Raw genomic sequence first — 19,761 nt, forward strand, 5'->3', positions numbered from 1 at the left:
ACTTTAAGTGAGGAGTTACTGTATATTCCTTTGTAAGCGTAAGCAACTTCAGACTGTTATTCTACTGAGTTCACAGAATATGCAGCTGCTCTTTATTATGGACAAGTTGTCAGAGCTCTAGCAGAATAGCTTTTGACAGCTCCAAGCACATTGAGACCCTTAGTATATTGTGCAGTCTTTGAGAATTTAAAGAGCTAACCTATCTTGGAAAAGTTGCTTTGCTGGCCCTAGGTATATCTTTGTAGAATTCAATCAACTTAAAAACCTACAGAAGAGAATCTGGGTGTCAATATGGAGATCGGCAGTGCTTACATAGTGTCCCAGATGTACACAACAACTGTTCATAGATAGAAAACAAGGTCTCTATACCAAGGCTGAGTATTTAAATTGAAAAAAAAGTAAGGCTCTCTTGCCACTTAGAAAGCAAAAAAAATGAGACATTAACTGACTCCAAGAAAGGGGAGGAGTTAAGGAAAAAAGGTTACCGTTTCATCTGTTCTTCGAGATGTGTGGCTCATGTTCATTCCATTCTAGGTGTGTGTTTGCCCATGTGCACAGTCAGATTTTTGCCTTAGTGGTATCCATAAGGCCAGCTGTGGCGCCCCCTTGAATGCTGTGCTCATGCGTCAGTGCCACCGGCCCCACGCTCTCTCAGTTCATTCTTCCTGGCAACTCCAACAGAGGAGCAAGAGGGCAGGTAATGGAATGGACATGAGCAACACATCTCGAAGAACAACAGTTACGAAAGGTAGGTAACCGTTTTTTCTTCTTCCGGAGCTTGCTCATGTTGATTCCATTCTAGGTGACCCACAAGCAGTGTCAATGGAGGTGGGCTTGGAGTTCACAGTCTTGCAGCGTGCAGCACTGCTCTGCTGAAGCCAGCATCATCCCATGCCATCAAGAGCAATGCCGCCAGGTTCGGTTGCAGAAGACTGCCGTGGTTCTGGGACAGCAGGTCTGGCCAGAGACAGACTCAGCAAGTGGCTACCGAAAGGTCCAGCTGCATGCCGAACCAGTGTTGGTGAGGCCACTTGCAGGCTATCAGGATAACCTTCGCCTTGCCCTGTTTGATCTTCATGAGGACTCTATGGATGAATGGCACTAGCGGGAAGGCATACATCAAGGTCCCCAACCATGAGAGCAGGAAAAAGAGTCTGACAGGGAACCCCTGTTCATCCCCCAGAGTGAAAACCTGACATTTCCTGTTCTCACGGGACGCAAACAAGTCCATCTGGTGAGTCCCTCGCTGTTGGAAGACAATACTGACTGCCTCTGGATGGAGCGACCACTCATGGCAAGAGAAGAAGGTCCTACCGAGGCGATCAGCAAACACACTCCTGGTCCCAGGCAAATGCATTGCTACCTGATGAATGGCCTGCCGCACACAAAAATCCCAAAAGGTGGAGAGCTTCTTGGCAAAGGGCCAACAACCTTGTTCCACCCTGTCTGTTGATGTAATACATTGCAGTGGTATTGTCTGTGAGGACCTGAACCACCTTCTTTTCGACCCTTTTGGAAGTGGGAGGGATGATCGACTGGTTTTGCCAGAGGGCCATGGCAATTTTGAGGATTCCATCATGCACTGGTAGTGCGACATGGGCAGGGGTAGAGGCTGAGAGGACGTTGAACAAGATATCCGCCTGCTTGGACATCTCCTCCACTTTTAGGCCCAAGTTCTCGGCCACCCATCAAAGCAGGGCCTGGTGTTCTTTCAAATCATCTGGCGAGCTGTTCCTCGAGTGTCCTGCGACTGTCTCGTCCAGGGACGAAGACGACGACTGTACCACCGGGGGAGGCTCCAGGGCATCATCCACTGCAGGGAAAGGAGGTTTGGGGAGGTTGGAGGGGGTTTGCAGTCTCCTCTGCCTTCACCTCCGAGCATGCTTCATGCACCAAGCCCAGTGCCATCAGTGACGACAACTGTGGCTCCAAGGCGGCAGCAGATGAATGGTGGAAAGGGGACACTGCCATGACCAGCATGCACCAATAAGGCCACCGTGCTGGCCAGCACCATCCACGTTGACATGTCCTCAGGTGCCCAATCATGCCAGTGGAGTCTGTGTGAGGGCCTGAACTGCCCTTCTGTGCAGGAGGAATCCCCTTCTGGTGACCACAGTGAGGCCATTGATGCCTGAGTCTGCATGCCGACCATCGCCGCTGGAGACCGGTGCCCAGAGTGAGAAGATTGGTGCTGGTATCAAGCGGACCAGTGCTGGGAGGACTGGAGACATGACGAGGAGAGTCCCATGAGGCAAGTGACCCAGATCTGCGCTGAGAGGACAACCGGTGGGAGGACAAATGGTGCCAGTAGTACGGAGACCAGCGCCTCCTGCTAGGCAATCCGCATCAAGACAGTGGGGACTACAAACGTGGTTCTGGTGACTGAGGGCAAGCCCCAGAGGATCTGAGCTGCAACTCTGGAGATCTGCGGCAGGGAGGTGGAGAGCACTGTCTTGTCTCGGGGGGATCATCGGTGCTCCACTGCCCCCCTGAGCACTCTTAAAGGCTGGCTTTCCCTCATGGGGAGCCTTTGCCATTTCCCACAGCACGTGCAGCGGTGGCGCCGCAGGCAGAGGCATCTGCTCTCTCGGCACCGCAGAAACTGGGGAAGGCGTCTGTGCCATCAGCGGGTTGGGTCCCATATTGTGCCCAGGAGTTTGTGGTGGACCTTTTAAGGGGCTAAGAACCCTGATCGGGGAGGCACGCACACGTAGCTCCAGAATGGCCAGTTGGCCTGAACTGAGTCCCTTGCCCCATGACCCGTGGCCTTTCTTGCCTGGAACCATCCTAGTTTTCTTTTTGGGCACCGGTGCTGGGTGGAGCCCGGTGCCAGGGGTGCACTGCGTACGAAGGCACTAGGTGAGTCTTGGCGGGATGGTTCAGAAGCCGGGCCAAGGGCAGACTCCATGAATATCCCGCTCCTTTTGAGTTCTGGGCGAAAAGTTTTCACAAATACGGCACTTGTCCTTCACGTGTGATTCCCCCAAGCACTTGAGGCAGCTACTATGGGCGTCACTTACAGGCATAGACCTGTTCAGTCTGCACAGGGCTTAAACTCAGGAGAGCGGGACTTGCCCCGCCTCGAGCGAAGTCCTTGCTGGAACTCTAATGTCTAACTACTAACTAAACTTAACAACTACTATAAACAAACTATTTACAAGGCCCTAAGGCTCGAAGTCAATAGCAAGGAGTTGCAGTTTTGTTTCTATGCAAGGAAAGGCACGCCGACCAACCACCATGGGCGGTAAGAAGGAACTGATATACCGACACATGAGCGCGGCACTCAAGGGGGCACCACTGCCGACCCTACGGATACACTAAGGCAAAAAACTCTGACGACCACACACCTAGAATGGAATCTACATGAGCAAGCACTCGAAGAAGAAGCCGCTCTTAGTCACTAATTCTATGTGATGAAGTTACGATTATGAGAAAGCCTTAATCATTTCACAGTTAAACTGAAAAAGAAAGAAAGTATAATAAGGAAGCTCCCCATCTCCTCCTGAAAAAGGAAACACTGAGACCACGCATTTTTGAGAGCCCTCCAACCCCCTCTCCAAGTTGTATGGCCCTGAGAAATCCCCGTATTGCCTAAGAAGTCATATAGAGAACTCCGAGTCTCTGAGCTGACAAATATTTTTTTGTTTGGGTTTTGGGAATGGGGTGGAGTGATGATTCACTGCGATTACAAACCTGACCAACTCACTGCAGAAGTGCAATGATGAAGAACAAAAGCATATCCACCTTCTGGACTGTTCTGCTCTCTCTCAAAGTATTTTGGATTCAATCGGCCCTCAGGCTTCGGTACTGCAATATCAAACCTAATTAACGCTGCACAGGCTATGCAGACTGTAAACGAGAATAAAATTAAGCTGGCAGTCACTTTCCAGTGACAAGCCCTCAGAAGGCTGCTTGTCATTGCACATAGAGAGTGACTGAATGGGCTTGGTGAGCTTTTTTGGGGAGGGTGGCAGGGCAAAAGAGAGTGGTGGCACAGATTATCTGAATTAGAGAGTGAGAAATAAATAGGATATATAATCCCATATATATAATACTTTGCTACAAAAGGGACCTGAACCCCAAAATTGTAACCATTTGTTTCCTTTTGGAACACATGTAGATACAAATGAACTTTGACTTCCATCATGCACAGCTAGATCTACAGATTGTAAGAAGCCAATAGTAATCCAATGTTTTAGATGGGTGAGTAGAAATAAAAAGTGAATAGTAAAAGCTCTTTTAGATTCAGTTTCCTCAAAGAAAATTTCAGTTTGAAATCTTAAAGCACTCAAAAAACTGCTTCTTATCCCCCCCCTTTTTTTTTTTAAATGAACAGACAATACTGAAGATTCCCAAAGAGCAGAAAATGGAAAGGAGTGGTGGTAAGAAAGAAGCTCTCATTCACTAATTCTGTGTGATGGATTCGGAGAAAGCCTCAATCGTTTTACAGTTAAACTGAAAATGAAAGAAAGAAAGTATAATAAGGAAGCTCCACCACAGTGTACAAGATGATCAATTGGGTAACTAAAGGGTAAACAAATTGGGTAAACTACCAAATGCATGCCTTTTGCATGTAGCTTTGCACTAACTGTACTGGGATTTTGACATTGGAGGATGGTTTTTAAAAGATTTTATTGCAACAACGGAGAATTTTGTCTAGTTAAGTATTTACTTCTTTAAAAAGACAAAACAGTGTAAGGATGTACATTAGTTCCTACAGATCCTGTGCACAGTAAATATATTATCAGAGTTCATCCTTTATACAAGATTGCTTTAGAAGTGACATGAACTGTATGCAAAATTAAGACAGCTTTTTGTCTTGCTCAGCCCCAGTTAAAGGGTTTGCTAAACATAACCCATAAATACCTCTTTCCAATCCCTGTTTAAAAATATTTAAAACAAAACCAAAACTCGGTCAAGGTATTTTCCAGACATTTTCCAATTTTAACACTGATGTATGTCACCACCTTCGATAGTTCAAAGTCATACCTTTGCTCTCTATACACTACATGAATGCCAAAGCTTGTAAAATTAGTTTGAGGTATATCCCTGGCACATTTGTTTAGAAAAATAACACAAAGAATCCCATAGACTTTGCAGATGCAATACAAGTCAAATTTAAGTAAAATGAATAAACCCATTCCCTTTGATAGTTTCCTTGTATCTTAAATTATATTTCTTAAATCATAACCATCATTTCTCATTCTTAATGTTTGGATCGTGCAACAGGCAGCTGCTAAGAACCACATTTACTTCAGTGGAGATGTGTGCAGGTGCTGGGATCAGCCCACATGGATACAGTTACACAATCACAGCCTTCATTTGTATCTGAAGGCCCCAGACAGCTAAGGTGAGTTCTGCTGTATACTGCAGTGCCTCCTTTTGTCCTGGTACGGACTAAAGTACCACAGTCCTTATACGTGCTAGTTCTGAGGGAGACAGGCTGACGACTTATTGCCAAGAGCAGTCGGTGCCGTTCTACTGACTTCAGCAAACTTACACCTATTACACCATTGTTGAGTCAGGCCTGCATCACCTCATCACACAAAGCTCCTACACCGTGGGACTTGTGGACATTACAAGAACAAAGCTTTCCATAAAAGTAAATGTCAATTTTCCAGTTCACACCCAGCCCTGTTCCAATAAAAGTCAATCGGAATGTTGTCACTTCAATGCGCTCAAGAGCAGACTCCTTCTGGATGGACAGGCTATACAGAAAATGCCCGCAAGGACTGAGAGCTTAAGTTAACTTCAACCTAATGTGTCTGGACTATAATGTTATTTTTCTGCTAGGGAGGAAAAGAAGTCTTGTATTAGATCACTTCATTCCCCTAACAGTTATTTTAATAAAACAGGTAACATCAAAAGAACTGGAATGTAGCAGTTAGCATATGTTCCAACCGTGATTACAGTTAAAAACATGTTAACTATTTTCTCCCTCCAACTCCCTGTTAAAATACTATGGGCTAAATTTTCAAAGGTAACACCAACATTTGAGCACAAATTTTTTAAATATTCAATCCCCCTCCCCCCAAATTCACAAACAAGGATTGGGGGGGAGGGGCGGCTTTGGGTTGCCCATACACACAATTTCAGCAGCCTAGTCAATGCCCCTTTGGAAGGGGGAAGGAAACACTCACAGCCACACAGTCTCTCCCCTTTGTTGTTAGCAACTTCAGGTGAAATCCTGACCCTGCTGAAGTCACTCAAAGTCTTGGCATTCACTTCAAATGGGATCAAGGATTTTGACTACTAGTTACTCTAATCAAAATTGTAAGTCGCTATTATTTCTGTGCTGAATGTTAACTACGCACAAGCACAAATAAAAATGGCCACTGTCAGATCCTCTGTGGCACAACAGAATAGTTCACAGCAACAGGTGAAAACTTTCATTAGCCTTCAGTACAGTATTAGGAAAAAAAAATCTACCTCTTTTTTGCTCTCCTTGTTTTGTTCAACTTCAATATCAACAGGGTTAGTTCCATTTGTTTCCTCCATTTCATCTTCACTGAAAGACAAAAGCAAGGCATGACCATATTACTACGAGAATTTCTATTTCTCTACAATAGTCTGCTGGAAATCAGGCATGGATGGAACATTCAATCCAACGGCTTTTCTTTTGAATTTTAAAGTCAATTACCTCTTTAAATTAACCACATTAGGGACCATTCATTTAAACGCTTTTACATAAACTCTTCTGTGGTATATCTGGGCAAAATGAAGTCTGTTCACCCTCAAAGGCAAAAATAAAATTAAAAAACAAGTCAGAAATTCTCTGGCTGTTAGAGTCAAAAAGAACTAGCTGAATATTTTTTTAACTTCAAGCAAACTCAGACAAACAAGGATATAGAATTAGAGCAAACAGCTTTAATGTGGATTTCATACATTTAATTAAAAATCTTAAACGTAACAAAAAGCCACATGCACAATTAGTTCTCTCAGGGATAAAAAAACACCACCACATATGTTTAGCACTCCCATAATCTTCTTATCTTTAATTCCTCCCTTAGTGGAAAAAAAAAAAAAAGAAAAGAAAAGAAAAAGCATATTCTATCACAGGGGTTGGCAACCTATGGCACGCGTGCCGAAGGTGGCACGCGAGCTGATTTTCAGTGGCACTCACACTGCCCGGGTCCTGGCCACCGGTCCGGGGGGCTCTGCATTTTAATTTAATTTTAAATGAAGCTTCTTAAACATTTTAAAAACCTTATTTACTTTACATACACAATAGTTTAGTTATATATTATAGACATAGAAAGAGACCTTCTAAAAACGTTAAAATGTATGACTGGCACGTGAAACCTTAAATTAGAGTGAATGAACGAAGACTCGGCACACCGCTTCTGAAAGGTTGCTGACCCCTGTTCTATCAAGTACTGAATAATAATAATAATAAGCAGCATCAAATTGGGGCCATACTGAACGTGGCCAGTTTAATTTTACTGGAATTCTAATTTAGTTTTTGACTACCATTCACATTATGGTATACTTCCATGTATGGTTTAGAATTAGTGTACCGTACATTGCTGAAGTTAATTGCTCCGCTTTTTATGATGTTCCCAGAGTGCAAGGAGAAGATTATTTGGACTATGTTTATTTTAAAAAAGGACACATGCAGGTTTCACTGGTCCCATGAAATCAAGCAACCCATTAAGTTAGCCAAGATGTAGAAGTCAGTATTTAGTCAGCATTATATTCTATATACCCTCTTAAAATTCCAGAGTACATTGTCTGCACAGTCCACAGTCATTTATTCACCATTTAGGTTTCAGTTTTTATTTGCTTTATTATTTTAAATTATAAACCAAGTAAAGAATATGAACAAGACACGTGCACCTGTTCTGTCACTAAGGGACACATTTTAAGGTGGCGTTAACGGTCTTCCATTTGCAGTCACTTGTGCAAACCTTCCTTTTCCTTTAAGCTGCATGCTTTTCTGTACAAAACTGATTCCCAAGCTAGTCTGTCCATGCAAATTCTGTCACTTCTGGGCGCAGAAGACTGCATGTACAGAGTCCCATGCACACAAATAAGAGAACAGGTTTTGAAAACCGAGTCCCATGTTTGTTTGAAGTTACTTTAAAGTGATTTTAGTGCTGCTGAAAGATGCCTTGGGAATTCCTCTGTTTAGTCACAGAACACATTCAGCGGCAGGGCAAGATTCCTCTAACTGCCCCTTTAATTAGCTTTAACTCTAAAGGGCCAGAGTGCAATTTTACCTCCACACTGATTCAGTTTTTGGTGTCTGCTGAGACCAACACCAAAAGGTGCCAACTGTGCTGGAAGTTTGTGTCTAGAGGGTCACATAACGACGAACTAGATTTAGACCACTAAACCTAACCCATTTTGCAGAGGTTTATTACAGTCATTACTTAACCTAAGCACAACTTAATCCACAAGTGAACAGGCCTGGAACACAAACTAGCTTTAGAATTCACACATTCTAGCCTCAGGCTCAAATGACAGTACTGCTCTCCTCCCTGCCCCACAAAGCAGAGACAAATTCCATAGGTTTTTTTTCTGCAATTATTCTACTTGGCTATTTGATTTTTAACTAAGTTATAAACCTTCCAATCATTCTTTAGCTTGCTAAATATGAAAAGCAAACACTATGGCTTGGTTGACACCTAAAACTTAAGTCAATGTAGCTATGTCGGTCAGGGATGTGAATAAGTCACATTCCTGACCGATGTATCTTTGCCAACCTATCCCCGGGTGTAGATGTAGCTAAACCAATGGACGAATGCTTCCATCAACGTAGCTTCTGTCATTCAGGGTGGTGGTTTTCCTATACTGATGGGGTGGGGGTGGGGGTGGGGGTGGGGGGGAGGATCAAAACAAAAACCTTCCACCATCTTAGGCTGCGTCTACACTACCGGGTTATGCCAGCATAGCAACGCTGACATAGCTAACTGATGTAGTTTCCATAGTGTAGACATACTCTAAGTATCTCTGCTCCTGTTGCCTCTCTCAAAGGCTTTGACATTCAGAAATGGAGCAGCCTATCTACTCGCTCTCCATGGAGTTTATAGCACCTTAGATACACCATTTATAAAAGACTATACTATAAAGATATTTCTGGGTGGCAGTAATTACAGTGTGGTTTACAAGTATAGAAAAAAATGCCAGACGCAGCCTTTTTGAATACTAAACTATATAGTATGAACTACAAAGAAGTGCTCCTTTTAGGAAATGCAATTATTTTTCCACTGAATAAAGTTAATAAAACAAACCATTTGGGGGATGGAGAAATAACAGTATGAAAGGGAGGCACTGATAAAGGAAAGCCAAGCAAGTAAGGGATTAGTTGGATGGTGGTGTTCTTCTTTGAGCCCACTCTCTTCCTTCCAATTAAGCAGGTGTCGTGAATCCAGCTGGAAGATGAAGACAGTCTTGCTGGCTCATTGTTGCAGTGTGGTTCAATAAACTTCACCATGGGAATGGCCCTCTTCCTATAGGGATCTCCTATTTGAGGCACAGGAGCTAGGGTCTGGGCTAAGCAGCCATGAAATAGGAGCCGTTTGATGGGAGGCATGTGCAGAGCATTTCCAGCTTGTGACAGACATCTCCTTTCCTGGGATGTGGCTCTAAGAGAAGTTCTGACTCTACAAATGTCTAGATCGCGTTTTAGAGCGGGTTGGGAAAAGCGCCTGTTCACAAGGACAAGAAACTTCTGGAGCATCGCAAAAGCGCCACTGCTATGTAGCAAGGGGAAAGACAAGGAGGATGAGGATGCAGAGAACCTTTGCAGACCATCAAACCCCTCAGTGTGCCAAGGAGCCATGGCCCACCAAGGCCCCAACTACCCTAGGTTCAAGTGGGGTTATCCAGAGAAAGAGGATTCATAGATTCATAGACTCTAGGACTGGAAGGGACCTCGAGAGGTCATCGAGTCCAGTCCCCTGCCCTCATGGCAGGGCCAAATACTGTCTAGACCATCCCTGATAGACATTTATCTAACCTAGGATCTCTATATCCAGGAAGTATCTGTGTAGCTAAATATATGAACTTCAGCCAAACCTTCCTGAAGGGTGCTGCAGTGTGGGGTAGGCATGGCAGCCATGGAGACTGCTGCAGGCCTGAGCCTGAACTAGTGGGAACAAAGAATCTATTGAAGCTCAGTGGCTTAGGGACCTGTAGCGTGCCAGGTACATTTGTACAGTAAAGCACATGCACAACTAATAGAGGGGTGGGTATAGAATTCCATCCACCACAGCTAGCGTGAGCTCTTCTCTCTCCTCCTCTTCCCACAACAAAGCCAGTCTACTATACCATTGCACTGGGTAGAGAATTTGGCCCTGAAAGCATTTTGCTGGTAGCAGCTTTCTGCTGGGACAAGTGTGTAGATAAAATGGAGAGGGGAGTGCCAAACATTGGCAATCTTCCACTTAGTGTGTGCTTCCATTCTATGGAATGTTACATTTAAGGCTAAAAACCTGCCCTCGAATTACCATTGTGATCTCCCTTTACAGGGACTTGAGAGTTGCATGTGAATCAGATGGTAGAATTTGGTCATGAACGTTTACATGGACACAGATTCCGGTTTAAAAAAAAAAAAGAGAGAGAGAGAGGCACACCAGGAAGTGTCTGGGGAAAAAAAATCCTAGTTCTAGTTCTTTACAGGCTACCAGAAATTCCAGGATCATCATAAAAAGATTTGAGTGGCAAGACACAGTCTTTCTCACTGCAAACGTACCTTTCTTCCCGTTCCCTTTTTTGTTTACGAGCATGGCGGTCCATCACGCTGGTTTTAGTCCTTGTCTTTTTCCAGGAGTAGTAAAATTTCACCAAACTGGCTATCGATTTGTCAGGAAGCTGAAAATAAAATAGTTACACTTTTTAGAAGTTTTCATGTACAGCATTACCAGGATTTCACATCAGATGAACCAGTTTTTGGTACATACTACGACAGCCAGCAACATAGGGTGGCAATATCTATTCAAATTAACAAAAGAGGTTTTAAAAGGATGCAATACTGGTTCTTTCTACAACCTTCGATAAGCATGTAGCAAGTTGTAATATTTTCATTCTCATTGTCCTGTATGTCTACATGACAAGCCTGCCTTCCATCAAGCAACTAAACCCGTATTAAAGTAGCTGACTCATTTGTGTTCTGCAGGCTAGCCTAGAAGAGACCTGCACCACTCTTGTCCCTCACCTCACCCCACGCAACAATAAACTTTAAAGGCCTGATCCAAGTTCCATTAAAAATCAGGGAGCTACAGGTGGAAGTCAGGTCCCTCTTATTTAAGGACCAAAATTTCAAAGTTTTGGCTTTAGATACTTGTGGTTATCAGTGGCAGATTCAGTGTACACTGAGAGCAGTAAATAGCCCCCAAACTGTACATTTGTTCCTCTCCATGGAATGAGTTTCACACCTCTGCTCTAAAACGTGCAATTTTAATACCGGTCAGCACCCACGTACTATGCAGTTTATTTCCAGATATCAGCACAGGCTTCCTCAGTGCAAATTCAAGGATGAGGTTACTAAGAATGCAGCTAATTTGGAATAGGTAGGTCAGTACACTTGCTCTTACTCTTTTGTTGTATAGCCAATACTTAGAATATAGTGCACTCTTCATATAAACGACTGTCAGAGTGTTTACCCAGCACACTCAACACCACAGGATACTACATGCATATCAAAAGTTGCTCAAAAAGTGTCCTGTAATTCATTACTGAGAAGCAGTATATGAGTCTGGCATTAATGCACTGTAATCCACGTTCACAAGGGGACAGAGTTACGGCCATTCACCTGAACTGTGAATTTCCTAATTTGGTGCTTACCTGCGCTACATAACGGGCTCCCTTACGTGTTTTACAATCAGTTTACAGGTGATATTACTGAGGGATTCTTTTATTTTACATTTAAAAGGAAAAAATGGGGAAAAAAAACAACAAAGGTGCTTCACTCTCCAGGCCTTCAGAGCTCTGCTAATTTTGCATAAATATTGTCAGGAGGCAGCCATCCAGATCCTATAACCTGGAATTATTTGGCTGGACACCACAGGAATCCTGTTCATACATCTGCATGAGGAGCTTTTAAGGGAGGACGAGAACAGGACCTAGTCCTACAAGCCTTACAAAGGTGCATAGCAGCCCTCCCTACCCTTTGGAACAGTCAGATCACTTTTTACTATTCAGCTAAGTCAGCAATGCATGGAGCACCGCTATGACCAGATAGCAAGTGTGAAAAAAAATTGGGATTTTTTTTCCCCCAGGTGGGGGATGTGGCAGAGTTAATAGTTGCGTATATAAGACAAAGTTCCTAATAGAAGGATGTCTGGTCACCCTCAGCACTGCAGCTTTCCTTAGCTGCACACTTTATGAGTGGACCAAAAGCCTTGTGCAAAGTATACTGCAAATGCTAGTTTTCAAAGGGTCGGAACTGTCCAATCAAAGCCAGAGCTTCACTGGACCAGTCAAAGGGATTTTTCACTTGAGGGATAGTTTTCAACTTTCAAATTTCAACCTCCCATCCCAGTTGAAAAACTGTTTAAAACTTTCGTTTCACTCCCACTCTCCATCCCTTCCAAAATGAAGTTGGTGGTTTTGTGTTTTTGCTGAAAATTTCCTCTCCCCAAAAAAGTTCACTTTCTGGCAGATACCAAGCCTAGAAAATTTCAGCTCCAATGGTAAAGTTTCATAAAGACTGAGTGACTGAAAACAGGGAATTAAATCTACAATCCTCAAGCACTGACGCGCCCATATGATACTTAATAGGCACTTATCGCCAATGTAAAATGCATAAAACTCCTAAAAAAAAACCAACAATGTTAAAAAGAAAGGAAAGCAGATTCAATAAAGCTCTTTGGGGAAAGGACTGTTTTTCATTAGGTATGTGTACCATTCATTGCACAATGGGGCCCCAAGCCCTCATTTAGGCCTCTAAGTACTGCTGCAATACAATAAAATGAAGAGTGGCCCCGTGAGTGACAAATTAAAAGCAATACCAATTCTATAGCCAGAACTGTCTCTCAAGACTGTAAAAAAGAGTCAGATTCTACTTCTAGAAGACTTTTTCTTTGGATGACAAGCAGATTCTGTGTCTGCTGCTAGAGGAATGTGAGGTGATAAAATAGTCCCTCCCCCCTCCCAAATCAGTATAGTCCTCCTCTGAACGACAATGCAAGAGTCAAGCTTTTCCCCAACAACCCACCCCCACACCAGACAATCTTCAAAACGAGCAGTTACATGATTGCTAACAATCCTGTATTGGACAGGGAGACCACAACAGTTTTTTCCAAGGTATAATTTTATTATGATCATACTTACCATCTGCTGAATTCTATGAAATGTTTTCCCATGGAAACTAAAGGCTTGTTCGAACAAGACCTTGTCTTCCACTGTCCACTCGTCTGGGAATGGAGTAAAGTTGGGCAAATCAGCCAAGGATTTCTCAATATTATGCTTGTGCCAAAAGAGCATTCCAAGGGCCTGAAAGAAACACGGACACAAGAGAAACCGAGTTACAATGAGGCGGAGAGAGAGAATATATAGTTCTTACACTGATACAAGTAATAGGGTGATAGGGCAGCACAAAAGTTACAAAAGGGCCACGACTCTGACCTCGGATACACGTGTGTGAGGTTGCAGAAGCTTAAGTGACAGCAAGAACCTGGCATCTGACCTATCACCACTCTGGACTGTGGAGCATCAGAATCTGGCCCATGTTGTGTAAGCAGCAAAAGGAAAGAGTTCTATTGCTGAAAGGCCGCTAGAGATTGCTGCAGAAAAAGGCAAGTCGGGTGGACATTTTTGCTAGAGAGTTTAAAAAATAAAAATAAAAAAAGGTCTTCCAGCAAAAATGGCACACACACAGAGAAATCCAACCCTGATATTCTATGATTCTATGAATTTAGCCAAGGACAAAGTAAAGAGCTAGAAAAATGTGTGTAAAGCAGAGATTAAACTAAACTACAGGCAGAGTTAGCAGGTAAGACAACTTCCTAGTGGTGTCTTGATACCGGTCTATTTGATTGGGTGTTTTTGTGTTCTTTTTTTGAGGAGGGAGGGGACAGTCTTATTTGTTGACTGGGCTGCCCCTGACAAAGCAGGGGCATAGCTCACTATCATTCGGGAGACGACGACTATCATTTATTCCCCCTAACTTCATCTCCTTCACTTGCAACCCCGAGTCTCCAGTTCAGAAAACTGAATGACACACACTGCACCCCCTGGCACTAATGAATGCTTGCCCTAGTGAGCCCTCTAAGAGGTATTCACTCGAAATCTACCACCCTCTGGAGGTGGATGGCAAAAGAGCATTCTGACCCTTCACTCTGATGGAGTATTATTTTTGGTGCCGTTAGCCTCCCCAGAGTCATTTCAGAAGAGCCTGACCCTACCGTGCTACAAATATTTAAAATAAAAATTTGCAACTTGTTTCAGAACTGCTGTTAAGTGAAAACGATCCCCGACCCGCTGACTAAAATATTACCTGTTTGACATATGCAAAGTTGACTCTGGTTCTGCCACCATAATTCCCCCCCATCTAGTAGTTTCACCCGGTCCATTCAGACTGCCAGTGCTACCTCTGAAACTGGGGTTTCCCCATCCCACTTTGCTATGCAAAAACCCCAGTTCCTTTCTGGGCACAAAGTTCTCGCTCCAGTAGATTCTGCAACTATATGACTAAATGCTTGCTTCACCCAGTTCTCTTCCTCATGAAACTAGACTCTCCCTGCTAAATATCTAGATTTCTTCCCCTTCACTATGATACAGAACCAGAAAAGTCTTTAACACGTCATGGTTTTGAAGATGTCACGTGAATTAAAAAAATACAACTAGACAGTTGGGAGGGGAGAACTTAACTAGCTAGTATAGAGGCACATGAAAGATTTTACAAGCATTATGGTTTCTTCTTTTTTAATATCAGACCCAGTCTCACCTGGGCACCTTCCCAAATATCCCTATGTGAAGCTATACAAGCTGGACATTAGTACAGAAATACATTGCACAAAGAGGAGATATGTTGAAAGGGCAAAAGCGGTAAATGTTCTTAAAAAGAGGGGAAGTTGGCCCACATACCAACCTCAGACAAAGGGCATGGAACACAAGTGTGTGTGTTTGGGTTTTTTTTAAAATGGATCAGGCTTTTAACACTTCCAATATTCTTTTAAACAGACATTATTTCTAGAAGGAAGACATCTTACAAATAAGCTGCTTTTACACAGCTAGCAATAGCGTCCACAGGGATTTACCAATTCAAAGTTCTTCTACCCACCCCTCCTCCCTAGGAAAGAACTCTACTTGTCCCTCCCTGCATGCATCCATTTAGCTGTTGATGCAGAACCCAGCTACAAGTGAGGGAGAGAAGGAGAGGGCTAGAGCAGATGAGTTGCATACAGAACAAATGCAGCCAGCTGGACATGAAGCCCAGCAAACAGCTGAGCTTTAAGGAAGAGTCCCATTCACCCTTCCAGAGAAACCTGCTCCCTACTGCTACATCAACAAGCTGGAACCCGTGTCTCTGAATGTGATGGAGGGCAGGATCCTCAAGGCAATTGCTACCTTCTCCTCTGCTGCCCTATACCTTGGAGGGAGCAAGCTTTGCAAGGCCATTGCCTCCTTGGTTGACCCCATACTTGGGATTTTCTAGGCTGCCACCTGCTATAGTGTCCTGAGCCCTACAGGACTGGCTCCCAGTAGTGTGTGCGTGCATGTGCACACACACAAATGCTTGCCACCACCATTGGCTAATAACCTCAGAGCCAGAGGCAAAAGTCCTAAAGCTGGCTGTCTAGGCTTGAATGGTTCCTTCAAATTCTCACTGTTCCCCTCCTCCCCCCAAAGGATCTCATGTCTAACATCAGTATGAAAGGGGAAGTGTCCATGGTTACGCAATTTTTTCCTGGGAAAGTCCAATTTAAAAAATAAAATGTCTAGAACATTGGATTAGTAGGACTATTTGCATAAAATAACCATCCTGGAAGGACATTCTGTGCATTTCCTAGCAGTGCTTGGTTTTCAAATTCTAGAACCACCAAAATCTTTGGGGCATATGCTGCCCTGCAAAGGAAGAACAGTGGAAGGTTCTCTTCCACTGTTACCTCCCCAAGACAATTCCTTATGGAGAAACAGGAACACAGGAATTGCCATACTGGATCAGACCCATGGTCCCCCTACTCTAGCATTCTGTTTCTGATAGTGGCCAGTACCAGATACTTCAGAGAAATGGGTAAGAACCCTACTGTAGGCAGATTTGGATAATCTGCCCCTCCCCATGAGAGATCAGAATGAGACCTAAGTAACAAGAAGAAACGGCTGGGGACAGGACAAATCCATTTAGTAGATTAAGGGGAAGGACAGAGACCATCAGCTCATTTCACAGATCACTGTAAACCTGACAGCGAATGTTCAATTGCCACCAGCCTGGCTGATCATAGGCTCAAATCATGACAAGTGAACAGCGGGACAGAACACTGAGAGCTTAGAAAGTGCCAGGTGGTACTGATCATTCAAGCACATAGTTACACAGCTTAGTGAGTCGTCATGCCTCAATCCAGAGAGCCCAGTAGCACAACACACACTTTTCTCCTTCCTCCCTCCCTCCCCTTAACCAGACGTTCCCATCCCATCCACCCACCCTTCCGGTCACAGCATCACAGCCACAAAAATCCTTCTGTTCAAGGAGAAGACATGTTTTCAAACTTTAGACAACTCTCGCGACATCTGAAAACATACATATGTGTTCAGTTTTTAAAGCTTCAGACCTGGCACCTGGCTGCATCTCAGTTTTATAAGTTTTTTAATTTTAAATAAAGTCTGATCAGTTTTCACTTCCCAAAAACATTTACCTTTCGACTGAAATCGAATAGAAGAAGTTGTCACTCAAATACGAGGGGCTTAGTTTTTTGAGGAAGTTCTAATATGTGAAGTCATGAATAACAACACACTTATCTCAACCTTAAAGGCTATCTGTGTTATTTAAAAAAAGAAAAAAAAGAAAAAAAAAGGGGGGGAGGAGGGGACAATTAGGCTTGCGGCTATTCACTGCTTTAAGGGGTTTTATTATTATATTTTTGGTCCTAGAAATATCATGAATGTCAGCTTTGATCTTCCATGGTTTTTCTGGAGCATCTGCTGGACAGCTCAGAGCACATGTATTGTACGGTTTCTCACACCTTAACTGAGAAGAGAGCAGGGATGCTGAAACTTTAAGATGTCTCTTCTCAAGAATGTTTAAGACCTACACTTCCAATGGCTAACACAAAAATGAGGGTTTGGTCATCTGACTAAAACCTCTTCCCCTCTTAATCACTCATCCTTCAGTCCCATTGCTCTTGCAAGGGCGTCATTTTTCTAATTCTCAAGTCAGAGTCCTCCAGTAGAGACAATACCTTTATTCCCAATACAATAAACCAGAAGAACCCATCCCTCCTCCCCACCACACAACTTAATGCACAAGACGTTCCACTTAATTCAGAGGAACTTCTCAGGTGCATGAAGCTACCCAACTGTTGAAGTGTTTGTCGAGATGGGTCTTAAGCAGGAGACAGAAAAAGCCAGAGTGAAATCTGGATCTCACTCAAGTAAAGGAGAGCCTTGTCATGGGCTGCAATGAGACCAGAATTTTACCAACATAGACATAGATAAGACTGCCACACAAGGCCATATACCACTGAAAAATCAATGGGAGGTTTGCATCAAAACTCTGAAAACAGTATTTGGGCATTTTAGTGACTATCAATAAATTAGGATGAACTGCAGAAAAGAATTATTATACTGGATGAGTGGAGGGAAGAAAGTTTGCAGTGTAGCAGTTTGCTTTAAATCAAGTTCTAGTATCTACTGTGGAAAAAAGGTCAGTTTAAATAAAGAAATGCAAATAATCGTTTTGTTACCTGTTCCATGTTGTATCCATGTTTCTCTTTAGCAATGGCAATGTATTCATCCACTGAAAAATAAAAATAGGTCCTGAAGACATTTCACACATGGGTCTTGCCCCACTTTTCAGTCTACAACAGAGGATATAAAATCCAGTTGCTTTGAGTCTAAACAGGGAGGAAGCTAATGGTTACTTATTACCCATATTATTCACCTATTGCCCAGTAATAGACATCACATCCCCTGTAGAAAACTTGGGGAAAGAGTTAGTTATATTTAAAAAACATGCAAGCGAAAAACCGAACCACATGGTATCCTGTTTGAATACTTTCCCAGTAGTTTGAGTTGCAAGAATCAGCCCATAAGCCTGCATTCTTAAGGATCAGAAACAGCTGAGGGTTTCAACCAGGCAAATATAATTAATTTAATCTTGCTCATATAACCTAATTCTGCCCCTTTGTGCTCATGCATGACAATACACACACTCTTTAGGGACAATCACCATGTGTTTGTTTTAATAACCACAAAAGACTCCTGCTTCCTTTCATGAATAGGATGGATGGCAAATCAGGTAGTTGTTTATAGGACTATTGTGATTTGCAGCTGAAGTTGAAAGGTGGTTATTAAAATGGCAAGGGGACTGCAGAAAGAGAGAGGATAGATGCCTGCCTGAATTATGTTCTCTTTGGCTGTGTCACAGGCTTTTTACATGCTGGACAAAGTACTTAACTCAAAAATCTTCAAAAATTATCAACTAGTTGTTGGTTCCTTGTTTTCTGGATGCTCATCTTGGGACACCTAAGGACTGGTTTTCAGATATGCTGAGCTCTTCACTCCAAGTGAAATCAACAGGAGTGGAGAGGGCTGAGCAGCTTTTGAAGAAGGGGAAAATATACATCTTCAGTGGGGCACCTGATATTAGTAGACCCTTAATATTGGCCTAGATATCCATGTCTCAGCTCCCCATCTGTAAAATTGGGACAATACCTTTCTAAAAACTCTCAGGGGCACTGTAAAAATAATTTCATTAATCTTTGTGAAGCAGCTAGTTACTATAGTGATGAGTGCCATGGAAAAGCCCATGAGGAAACAAACAATTCCATATTCGGTGCAACTTGGATGGGGTAAAGTAAATAAAGCATGAGGCCACAAACTGAAAGGAATATCATACAATTGCATTATTCCCCAAGTACCATCCATCCTGTCCACCGAATGACATAGGAGTCCCGTGGAAATTTTGTGATCACATCCCATGTAAGCGTGTATCGCAATCCAAGTACTGTACACAAGCGGGCAGAATTAGGGTTGCACAGGAAACCTTCATTAGGATGTTTCCCAGCTTGAGTGTTTGACTATGCGCCCGTAACTTTTCTTAATGTAGATATTTTATATGCGATTCATTAAGTGCTTTGCCTTAAGGTCCAACAAAAACTTAAATGCTAGAGACAGTACTAAGCTCTTGAGAATGCCAATCACTTGGGGAAAGGATTGCTGCATTAACTGGCTCTTCAAGTGAGAAAAGATCTATAGTTCAAGATACTATTTCACCATTTTTATCCATAATTTCTTCCCCTTGGAGATTTAAAGAGTTTTCCCTTCCAATAAATTACTTAACAGCTACAGCAATTAAAAACCACATTTTTAAAAAACCATTCACTAATGTCTTTTCTATAAATTCCAACCTAGCTAAAAAGGACAGGAAGAGGGGTCACTACAGTGATAGCAACATTAATAGAACTTCATCATTTTACAGAAGAACTAAGTATGTGGTGAAGCAAACTACTAGGGGCCTCACACCAGGACTCTGGATAGGAGGCACAGTGTGCTTCTGTATGCCAGGGAGGAAGGACAAAGGGAAGAGAGGAAGAGGAGAGGAAAACGAACAGTAGAAAGGAACTTTTATATACTGAAAGGAAAAGAGAGAGAGAGAGA

The 19,761-nt window shown here is 43.0% G+C and overlaps 1 protein-coding gene across 3 annotated transcripts in view; it reads right to left on the bottom strand.

Moving 5' to 3' along the window:
• RCOR1 (REST corepressor 1) overlaps positions 1–19,761 on the bottom strand; it is a 130,209-nt gene that overhangs the window by 16,974 nt on the left and 93,474 nt on the right. For all 3 annotated transcript variants that reach the window (XR_005598269.1, XR_005598268.1, XM_039538034.1), the window contains exons 4-7: positions 17,847–17,899; positions 13,276–13,437; positions 10,697–10,815; positions 6,430–6,508 (exon numbers count right to left, since the gene is read on the bottom strand). Coding sequence is in view for 1 of the 3 variants with exons in the window: in XM_039538034.1 (XP_039393968.1) it covers positions 6,430–6,508; positions 10,697–10,815; positions 13,276–13,437; positions 17,847–17,899 (413 nt within the window). In the remaining 2 variants the exon portion in view is untranslated. The remainder of the gene's footprint in view (positions 1–6,429; positions 6,509–10,696; positions 10,816–13,275; positions 13,438–17,846; positions 17,900–19,761) is intronic.

Source organism: Mauremys reevesii, linkage group 4 (assembly GCF_016161935.1).
Source record: "Mauremys reevesii isolate NIE-2019 linkage group 4, ASM1616193v1, whole genome shotgun sequence".
Lineage (NCBI taxonomy): Eukaryota > Metazoa > Chordata > Testudines > Geoemydidae > Mauremys > Mauremys reevesii.